Source organism: Poromitra crassiceps, assembly GCF_964638095.1.
Source record: "Poromitra crassiceps genome assembly, chromosome: 14".
NCBI lineage: Eukaryota > Metazoa > Chordata > Actinopteri > Beryciformes > Melamphaidae > Poromitra > Poromitra crassiceps.
Window position 1 is genome coordinate 21,467,452 of NC_139633.1, and position 11,317 is coordinate 21,478,768.

The following is an 11,317-nucleotide window of genomic DNA, read 5'->3' on the forward strand; positions in this document are numbered from 1 at the left end:
AAAGGGGCAGTGAAAACAGCACCAGTGTGCGCACTCCAAGTTGAGTCAGGAGAAATGCCGCTGGGGTTAAGGAGGAAACATCTGATGGCTAATTATTGGATAAATTTAAGGGGACATGGAGTGAGTCATCCGACTAAGGGGGTCTTGGAGGATTGCTGGGAGAGGGGTAAAGGTCAGAAAGGAAGTTTTGGGTGGGTAGGTAGGAAGGTGGCAGAGCAAATGCATATTCATGAGGAAGAGTTTGGGCCAACGGTGTTGTGGCCAGTGAGACCGGTGTGGACTTTGAAGGAGGCGAGGGTGGACATGGGCATTTTGGTAATAAAGAGTAGGAGTAGACAGGTAGATCTAGTGCAGGAATTCTATACTCATATGAGTAGTCAGTATGGGAACTACTTACAGGTTTTCACAGATGGGTCTAAGGATCCACAGGTAACAGGTAACAGGGGCGGGGGTGGTGATTCCCAGTAAGAGGGTAGAGATCAGTAAAAGAACATCAGATTATTTAAGTGTTTATGCAGTTGAGTTAGTGGCAATTTTGTTAGCGTTAGAGTGGGTGGAGGAAGGGGGGGGAAATAAAGTAATAATTTGTAGTGATTCAGTGGCAGCGCTAGCAAGTATTAAAAATGGAGCAGGGAAAAGTCATCAGGATTTAGTATATGAACTGTTGTTTGTTAATTCAAGGTTAGTTAGGCAGGGGAAAACTATTAAGTTCATGTGGGTGCCAGCTCATGTAGGAATCGCAGGTAATGAGAAAGCAGACAGGGCAGCAAAGGAGGCGATCAGGAGAGAACAGGTGGACATTGACATCAAACTTTCAAAATCAGAGGGGAAGAGCATAGTATGGAGGGAAATAGTTACACAGTGGCAACAGCAGTGGGATAGGGCAATAAAAGGGAGACATCTGCATAGTATAAAAAATAAAGTGGGAGTGGTGGGGAATAGTGGGACTAATAGGATTGAACAGAGAGTTATAAGAAGATTGAGAATTGGGCACAGCAACTTAAATGGAACACTTAGTATAATAGGGAAGCACCCAACTGGGCATTGTAGTCAGTGTCAAGTAAGGGAGACGGTGGAGCATGTTCTGATCTCATGCAGGAGATATGAAGCAGAGAGGGTGATCATGATGACTGGACTGCAGAGACTGGGACAAATAGAGGCCAGTGTGAAGGGTATAATGGGTTGTGTGGGAGTAGTGGAGGGGAAGAAAATAGTGGTCAGTTTTTTGAGAGGAACTGGACTGTTAAAAAGACTGTAATGGAATAGGGGAACAGTGGATGTATTAGTCCAGAAGGAGGCGGTAATGCAACATTTTGGATGCCAACCGCCGTAAAACCAAACAGAAGAAGAAGAAGAATTGGGGACAAAGAATTCTGGGACTTGTAGTTCCCATTTGAGGCAATTGAGCTTGATATCATTGCGGAGAAGAACAAAAACAAAACATTCACCAGCGAAAATAAATCAAAAAATTATCTAGAATTAAACAAAACACACGCCTCGCAAGGTCCGTGTCCACATAAACACAAGTGGATTCAGTCGCCGTACCACGAATACCCAGCTCGCCGTTTGTAGAAAATAAACAGGAAGTCGTAAGCATTGTGGGACGTGTAGTTCCGCTTGCAGGCCGCTGAGCTTGATAACAACGCGGAGAAGAACGAAACAACAATAAAATAACCCAAACTTAATCAAAATAACAGATTTGCACGCTCCGTGCTGAACTAAACATGCCCGGGTTCACGTGCTGTGTTCCTGGCTGCTATAACAACTCGCACCGGGACCGCGAGCTGCGCTTCTACACCTTTCCTAAGGACAGCACGCAGAGGGAGATCTGGCTGAAGAACATCTCGCGGGCCGGGGTCAGCGGCTGCTTCAGCACCTTCCTGCCCACCACGGGACATCGGGTCTGCAGTGTGCACTTCACCGGCGGGAGGAAAACATACAACATCCGTGTCCCGACCCTGTTCCCGCTGCGGGGCGTGAACGAGCGCAGGAGCCGCCGGGGCAGGGGCAGGGGCAGGAAGGGCTCCACGGATAGATCCTCCGCGGCTGCTGCTGCTGCTGCTGCTGCTGCTGCTGCCACCGTTTCAAACCCCAGCTCCGGTTTTGTCATCACTGGAGAAGGCGCCGAGGGCAGCGAGGTGGGCGAGGAAGGCGGCATCACCATCGTGCAGATAGGACAGAACGGCGAGTACCTAGGCACCGCGCGCCTGCCCGTCGCAGCCGCACCGGTAGACCCGCCGGGGACCTGCTACACGGTCACCGCGAGCTCGGCCGAACCGACCGAGAACGACAGCACCGTGGCCGCCGAGCGCGAGGAGACCGTGCACTACCTCAGCGTGACCAGCAGCCCGCTGGACCACTCCTACTCGCTGACCACGGGCACCACGTCGGCCGAGCTGCTGCGGAAGCTCAACGAGCAGCGGGACATCATCGCGCTGATGGAGGTGAAGATGAAGGAGATGAAGGCGACCATCCGTCAGCTGCGCGTGACCGAGGCCAAGCTGCAGGAGGAGGTGCGCGAGCGGGACCGTATGCTGTACGGGGCCGCCGCCACCTCTTTGAAAGTCAAGAAAGTCTGACCGGCGATTAACTTTACAAAGACACGAAACTTCGGGAAATGAGATGACACCCAGAACCCTGGAGACAAAAGATCAAACCCTATTTTCTATAACAAAGCGACGAGCGATGACAATTTATTTTCAACAGTAGGCTAGAGATAGCTGATTTTTAGTAGGCCTAATGCCAGTTGGTTGGCTATAGTTATGTAGCTGATAGTAATAACCCAATTGCTAATCATTAGAAACATGCTCAGTCCACTTTTGCGCTACTGGCCTGGCTGCAACTAGTACCGAGGACAACAACTGTTTTATCCATTCAACTGAGAGTCAGAGTTTGCACAAAATTACAAATGACAGGCTTACGTTTTTATAACTGGACTGATGAGAAGACTGTCTGCCTCCTGGGTTGCTAAACAGCATTTGCCTGTTTGTTTCTGTGTGAATCATGTGCCAGCTCATATCTCACCACACAGAAGTTCAATGACTGCATCTCAGCTCTGTTCCTGAGTGTTTTATGCACAGAGAGAATGTTACGTTCATTTATGGATTTTTGAACTTGGCCTGACAGCTATGCCCTACTCTGAATTTGAAGTAAATTTCATTTTGAAATATAACTGGTTCATGTTGAATTATTTCTCAATTCTTCAAATGTGTCATGATGTGATGGTTTCAATAGATAGGCTGTGTTAGAGAGGATCCTGTGCGGACTGTGGCTAATCTTATCTAAAGGGTGAACTCAGCCCATCATGGTTAAACTGACAGTCATCTGGGTATCGGTGACAGGCTGTTGTGAGAAGAGGCAGAAAGTTGGGCTTACTCGTGCCTTTTCTTTGATGCCAAGTCGAGTGGCGAGTAATTATGTCCTTGGAGATATTCAGTTGTTTACTGCAGTGAGTTGTGGAAAAAGTGATGTTTATTCTGCATTGTATCAAACTAAATGCATCAGGAGTTGTGTGATGGCATCAAAACAGGAACCCCCTGATCAAAACTGAATCACCATGTTTCTGTCATACGTCCAAAAGGGTACCTGAGACCAGGCCACCGATATGATGAAAGTTATAATGAAGTACAACCTGCCATCTTAGCTGTTAGCTGCTATCTTAGCTGGCTGCCATGTAGGAAGAGGTTAGTCGTGAATGAAACGGAAGGGATTGATTTGAAGACACAATTTCAATTGAGTCTGTGAAACTGACACCAATATTGAGGTTTCAGAAAGTGAGAATGTATGCGTGTGTATAGCCACTATTGTTTATGTTGTGCCGGACTGTTACACAGAAGGTTGATGGTAGGAGCTACGAGCAGTAATTGCAGCGCCAGCCTCATTTTCAGTTGGCAGGATACTAGATGCCTGCATGTTGCAGCAAGTTTTACACCCTCTAGATGGCAGTGGGATAAAAGCTTCACAGGATTTAGCTTTCATTCATTCTATATGGCCTAATTTATACCTTATCTGTTCTGTTTGTGTCAGTAGCGTGGATGGTCATTTGCTTAATTGTGACATATTTAAAAAAAAAATGAAATGTTTGATTTTATGTGATGTCAGTGTCAGGAAATGATGTGATTCTTCACGCTGAGCGTTAACAGCATCGTTTTGATCAAATACAGTACATGGGATTCAATCATGTGTTTCATGAAACGCAGAAAAAGGGAGAGATGAATGAATTTATAGAGCATTGGAGAGAGGGAGGATCCAGATCCTAATCTCATCTGGGTTTATTTCTACTCCCAGCAGAGTTGCATAATGCCTTAATCCAGTGTTGTCAATCAAATTTACACAACTCAATCTCCCTTTCCCATTCTCATGACAGTCTTTACATTCAGACCCTACAGTAGCCTCATACTGACAACAACAGGTGTCACTCACCCTTCCAGAGTAATGATGTCGTGGTTATGATGTAAAACTAAAAGTACATGGTCCCAAAATACCATCCAATAATATCAGTGTCTGGCATCAGATTAAGAATGACATGTTTGATCCCAAATTGAGACCGCCATCAACTAAAAATATGACACCTGCTCATGTCAAAAGGTTTCTGGCCTGATATTTAAAACTCACTATGGATTATTATTGAAGGTATTATTTTGCTCACATAAGACCCTTGCCTACAAAAAGGCATATTAGGAGCCACAGAGAGCTGAGAGTCTGCAGGATTTCACTCCAACCAAACACTACAGAATCTGATTTCATTGATGAGCACAACTTCACCCAGAGAGGATGAGCCGATCATCACTGTGATCTGCTGCTGTGGTGTTTGGCTGCAGTGAAAACCATGCACACTGCCCATTTTGAGGGATGTTCTTGTTTGCAAGTATCTTGATACTGTTGTACATTTCATCTTTTCCCTATATACGGTGCACAAACATGCGTATTTCACTGGCTGGATGAAACTCCCAACTTTCCAAACAAAAAATAAAAAGCCTTTTATTTTTTAATTTTTGCTCCAAGTGAAATGTTTTATGGTCACTCAGTAGGTGGCTGGTTGGCTTGGTTCCAGCCTTAAAAAGGACTTTTGGAAATGTCTATGGAGAAAATGAATGGGAATTCTCACAGCCACAGATGACAATGTAGGTCAGAGAGAGAAAATCGTACCCTGAAGTCCAAGGAACTGTCAATTCATAGGAAGAAGTTTGAGGAGGCAGAGATCTGGGAAAGATATAAAACAATGTATTACGTGTTGGGAGTTCACAAGAGCACAGTAAGTTCCATCATTGGGAAATGGATCAGCCATGGAATTGACAAGATGTTTCTAGAGTTGGTCAAACAACCAAACATCACACATAGTTACAATATCAATGCTGAAATGGCTTCAGCACAAAACATGAAACATCCTTGAGTGGTCCGGCCAAAGCCCAGACTTGAATCCCATTGAAAATCTATGCGATCACTTGAAGGTCAACCTTATTGCTTGAGCAAATCTGCAAGAAGAATGGGGAGAATATTGAATCGCTGCCAAAGATGATTCTCCAGAATCTCCACAGTACTGACTCACACAATTTAATGGTTATCTCATATTTTTGCTTTGTCATTGGGTATTTTGTGCCAATTGTTGCCTCCAAAAAACATCAATTTAATACATTTTGTATTCAGGCTGCAAGATAGATAGATTTGTAGACAGGTAGCGGCTTCAGAAGCAGACAGATTACTCTGCAGTTAATGGCTGTTTTAAGCTGCAGATTAACAATGGGTTACCATTCCTCCTGTGTCAGTATACAGATGTGAAACAGGACTTAAACTAATGCATGCAGTGTGAGCCATCTGGGGGGCGTAGCAGAGGATTCGGATGGTGTGTGTGTGTGTGTGTGGGGGGGGGGGGGGGGGGGTGTAAGACAGCATTTCAGTGATGTGTGATGGGGGAATATGGTAAATATTTTGCGATTGGAGAGCCCAAAACTATTTTTTGTGCCTGATCTCACTGATCTCTAGTATCAATATGCAGCACTCTATCACTCCACCCTCACTCGTATGACATAAGAGAGCTGAGGTTGTGATCACTCTCAGAGGACTGCCACTCTCAGAGGACTCTCAGGTCATGCCACTGGGGGCATGCTCCATCTGGCAAGAAAAATCCTCAAACATCAGATTATTTCTCCTTGTACTGTGAATTGTAACAAACCCGTAGTGCAATAGTAATTGTGAAATAGTAGTGACTGGGGATGTTTCTGCACAATCTCAATTGTACTACTATGCTATGTTTTTTTTTTATTATCTCAAATACATGTTCTTCTTAACACTAAAGACCGGAAATGAGAATGCTCTAATCCAGATGTTGTGATGCTCTCGGCTCGGCTTGTGCCCCTCCCTAGTGCACATGCATGTCACACACACACACACACACACACACACACACACACACACACACACACACACACCCAGCATCCCCTTGTGCTCTGTGTTGCATCACTGTTTCACTGTTAATCCAGCCGTGGTTCTGTGCCTGTGTGCATTGCTGCACTTTTGCGGTCTGTTCTCAGCGGATGACGGGACACATCATCTTTTAAAAGCAGCAACATACTCTATGGAATCACAGCATCACATCGTCCTGACATCAGAGCCTGATCCAGAGGTGGGACTCTGGTCCACTGGACTCTGATGAGCCGACTGAGTATGAAGTCCCATCCAGCCACCGTCACCATGCTGCTGCCTTTTGCCCTTTGCCTCAGTAAGGACGTCTTTACTCTAGAACTGGTGTGTGTTTGTGTGTGTGTGGGTGTGTGTGTGTGTGTGTGTGTGTGTGGGGGGGGGGGGGGGGGGTGTATTTGTATCTCTTCACAAAAAAGTTTGTATATGGTATGTTGAATTTGACAAAAATATGACACAGGGGTCCTGTACTATTTTGTGCAATGTTACTGGTTTTCTCGTTTGTGCATGTTTGACCTGATATGTCTATTTATATACCTGTCTATTTCTGTACATTTGAACTTTTTGTTGAACTGGAGCCTGGTGGAAATTAACGTCGTGGAATTTCAGCAGGCTGGTCAGAAATAGCTCAAAGTAGTTCAGATGGATGATAAGGGATATTCTTTTGAGCTTGTTCTGAAATTGAGGAGGGAGAGGTTTTACAAATGCACTTAACCTAATGAAATGTTCACTGTCCCTTCATGTTCTCTGTGTGTGTGTGTGTGTGTGTGTGTGTGTGTGTGTGTGTGTGTGTGTGTGTGTGTGTGTGTGTGTGTGTGTGTGTGTGTGTGTGTGTGTGTGTGTGTCTAAAACTCACTTTTTCCCATTGAAAACTGTCAAAATTGTATTAGGGGAGTCATTCAAATCATTTCCATTTACTAATCAGATGTGTTAGAGAGGCGTACTATGAGTTTAATAAGAGGTTAATATAACTAATTTAGGAGAATCATCGCATGAGTGAGGTGGTACTATAGGCATGGCATGGCAAAACAGCTCAAGGGGTACAAAGGACAAACAAGGTTGGGAACCACTGCAGTAGAGCACCTGCTCTCCCCCGGCACTTACACCGGATCCTGTTTTAGGACTTCAGCTCCACATTCAATACCATCTCCTCAGCTCTTCTCCGGGACAAGCTGTCGCAGCTGAACGTACCTGAGGCCACCAGCAGGAGGATCATTGACTTCCTGACAGACAAGAAGCAGTACGTGTGTGGCTGGGCAAGCATGTCTCGGAGCGCAGGACCATCAGCACTGGAGCTCCACAAGTCCTCCTCCTCCACTCTTCCTCTACGACACAAATGGCTGCACCTCGAGGAGTCACCCGTCGGTCAAACTCCTGAAGTACGCAGATGACACAACCCTCGTTGGGTTAATCACCAATGGGGATGAGTCCGCCTGCCCTACAGGAAGGAAGTGGACCGCTTGACCTCCTGGTGCAGCCAGAATCATCTCGAGCTAAAGGCTCTAAAAACTGTAGAGATGGTTGTGGATTTCAGGAGGAGACGAGCCCCAACCGTACCCCTCATCACGTGTGACTCCCCAGTCAACACTGAGGAGTCATTCAGATTCTTAGGAACCATAATATCCCAGGACCTCAGGTGGGAGGGCAACACCACAGCCATCTTCCTAGATAAAATTGGCTAAGTGGTGTCTGTGGACGGTGGCGGTGTGTCATGATTGTGATGTCATCAGTGACACCCCTGAACCGCAGCAGTTAACTAGTATGAGTTGTGCCAAACAAATGTTAATATCTCAAAAACTCTACATCACATCGCTTATATTTTGACATTCTGAGTGAGAGCAGAAGTAGCTCAAGTGTATAATATATGTATGTTGTGTTAAAAGTTGTGTGAACTGTTGCAGTTTTTAAAATGAAGAGAATTTAGTAAAAAGCACAGCCTGCTAGCGTGAGACACACAAGGCTGGCTCCATAGGGTCCCATTATAAGCTGCCCTTTGTTTACCAACACTGATCCCTCGTATATAAGTGGTGGGAGTGTAAGTAGGGAGAAGAGGAGAGGACAAGTGGCGCATCATCTCCAGAGCCTCCACCCTAGGAATCGAGCACGCGTTCACTCAACATCAAATCGTGCGTGCGTGGCGCGCGAGATTCCTAGGGGCAAAAAAGGCCCACCAGAGGCTGTTCTTCCTGTGGCAGCTACAGAAAACGTTGGTCCAGTTGGATGTACAACAAGGGGGCACGGTGGCTCAGTGGTAGAGCTGTCGCCTCGCAGTCAGAAGGTCCTGAGTTCGATTCTCGCCTGGGACACTGTGGGCGCTCTGGTTGTGTTCCCCCCCATATCTTCAGTGCCTACTGCCCAGGTGGGGTATCTCGTCATAAGGGCCTTTCTGTCTGTGTGGAGTTTGCATGTTCTCCCCGTGCTCCCCCAGGGGGGTTCCTCCGTATATAACCCCCCCCCCCATTAAAAACATGCAGAAGATCAGATCGTCATCGTCATCCGACCAGTGACGACAACATCTGAAGTCGGTCCCCGGGCGCTGTACGAGAAAAGCGACCACTGCTCCTGGCCTGCCCCCCGGAGGAAAGGACAAAGCCAGGATGGGTTAAATGCAGAGGACAAATTTCACCGGCCACCGTCAGCATGTGTGTGTTGTGGCCCTCCGTGCATGTGTTGATTGTAATCGTGTGACAATAAAGACGGGCTTGTCCGTCTGAAAAAAAAAAAAATGTATGTACTGTGTAAAGTACACATGTATTGAGCCAGTGTTGATGGATGATGTGATGTTTTAAGATTCCTCCTTCTCCTCCTCTCTCCAACAGGTTTGGTCCCTGTGTGTCTGGGAGCTGCCATTCCTATGTCATGTGGTTCCATCTACAAGAGCTTTGCTCAGTGTCTGCTCACACTTGGGGACAGTTTGGTGGAAACGCAAAAAGGCCAGAGCACACAGGATATAGATGCAATCTGCAGGTGTGTGTACTGTGTGTACTGTGTGTACTGTGTGTGTGTGTGTGTGTGTGTGTGTGTGTGTGTGTGTGTGCGCGTGCGTGTGTGTGTGTGTGTGTGTGTGTGTGTGTGTGTGTGTGTGTGTGTGTGTGCGTCCGTGTGTGTGTGTGTGTGTGTGTCTCTCGCCCTCAGCATGGTATCCATTCAGTCACATCCGGCCTCCTTTGTTACTACTCTTGAACTGTTAATGTCCTCAGCTTGTTTGGACTCGCTTGACTGGTTTTTCTCCCAAATTCCTTCCTGGTGCTGCATGTGCATTAGAATAGTGGTTCTCAAATGGAGAGTCAGGATGCCCCAGGGGGTCACAAGATCATTTTGGGGAGCTGTGAGATGAGGCATAGGAAAACATTTGTGTATTTTTTTTATCGATTTTCCTATATATAAATGTAACCGAGGTGAATCAGCGTTGATTCCTCGTATGTCCAGTGTGGTAGCGAGTGTATTGGTTAAACTCACTCCCCAGTATACAGGCATGTTAATCAGTTCTGCCAAGGGAGCTAGCTCTCTTGGTGCAGTGGTTAGTGTCCTTGACTCCCAAGCCGAAGGTCGGCGGTTCGTATCCACCCCTGGGCAAGCCCTTAACATGGGTTGCTGCAAGTACCACCTACACAATGCCATATAGGTTTGAGCTATTTTCCTCCTCAGATGAAACAACCGGAAAAGGGAAAATCAATTATTTTATTTTTGTTCACTATTCTGCTAATGCAGCCTGTGACAGGGGTTGCAAGTTGTTACGGGTCACAAGTCAAAATGTTTGAGAAGTCTGTGTTAGAAGAGAAGTCCTTCGATACTTCAGATCCATCCAGACAGTTTCCCAGTCATTGCATTGCTCCACTTACACCGACGTGTGTTCCTGTCTTGGTCCTTGAAGGTCCTGGAATGCATTCCATGTGTGTGCCAACTCGGCGCTGGCTGGGTGTCCCGGAGACGCAGCAGCAGTATGGGAGTCTCTGAGAGAAGAGTCCAGGAAGACACAGTTTTCTGGAAACCTGTATGACATGTGTGCCAGCCGTACCACCGCTGCTGCACCCAGCACTGTGCCCCCGCCGACAAGCCCTCCCACCTCCGACCAGACCAACCAGGAGACACTGAAAGGACACACACACAAGCACGGCCCCACCTTCAATCTATTACTTTTCCCAGCATGCAGCACGCTACTCGCTCTGCTCAGGCTCTAGCTAGGGGATCTTTATCGTGCGTTCCTTTATCGCAAAATAACTGGGATGTGGAGGCTAAATGACATCACATCCGTTTTGTTAGCGTTCCATTTGCAAAAAACTTGAGCTGGGAAGTTCACTGTTGATTGGTCAGATCCAGTCGCTAGCCAGGCTAGCCATTGTTAGCCATTGTTAGCAATAACAATTGACAACATGGCATTTCGCTGCATTTTGCGCATACAAACACTGCAGCCTCATGTCCACACAGATAGAAGTTAGGCAGTGCTGTGTGTACAGCTGATTTAATGAGACACAAACAAAACAGAAGTGCTAAACAATATTACTACGATTACTACTACTGTTGTTGCGTGGCGCAGCCATCTTGGATTTTTGAGGTTGCGGCTGCTGAGACTCCTACGAGTTTGGAATGGGAAATACCAGCTCTGATGACGTCACCGCCCAGCTCATGACCTTTGAAGTCATAAGATTACCAGTCCCCAGTTATAAAGGAATGCACCCCCGAGTCGGGACTCGTTCTGTTAGCTTAGCAACCGCTTGCTGGCAGAAGAGTCCCGTGTACAGTACATACATAGACTAGCATGCGACTTTCGCTCCCAAGCTGTCTACATCAGCGATACGCACGTATTTACAAGTCCCACAGAAACATTTCAAAGCCACCTACTAGAGAACAAGGGTCCATTGCTTCTCGACGACGTGTTTAGAAAGCTCGACGCTGCTCA

At 46.6% G+C, this 11,317-nt stretch overlaps 2 protein-coding genes across 2 annotated transcripts; both read left to right on the forward strand.

Moving 5' to 3' along the window:
* Positions 1–1,628: 1,628 nt before the first annotated feature.
* thap11 (THAP domain containing 11) lies at positions 1,629–3,144 on the forward strand. The gene has a single exon (XM_083651223.1). It carries the CDS (start codon positions 1,725–1,727, stop codon positions 2,577–2,579), a length of 855 nt encoding a protein of 284 aa, XP_083507349.1. The 5' UTR covers positions 1,629–1,724; the 3' UTR covers positions 2,580–3,144.
* A 3,519-nt stretch (positions 3,145–6,663) lies between these two features.
* Positions 6,664–10,598, forward strand: nrn1lb (neuritin 1-like b; the record flags this gene model as incomplete). Its single annotated transcript, XM_083650665.1, has 3 exons — positions 6,664–6,718; positions 9,237–9,384; positions 10,292–10,598. The coding sequence occupies 3 exons, from the start codon at positions 6,664–6,666 to the stop codon at positions 10,596–10,598; spliced, it is 510 nt and encodes a 169-aa protein (XP_083506791.1).
* Positions 10,599–11,317: the final 719 nt, after the last annotated feature.

Coding starts and splice junctions, on each gene's coding strand:
- thap11 (XM_083651223.1), top strand. CDS start 1,725: ATGCCCGGGTTCACGTGCTGTGTTCCTGGCTGCTATAACAACTCGCAC.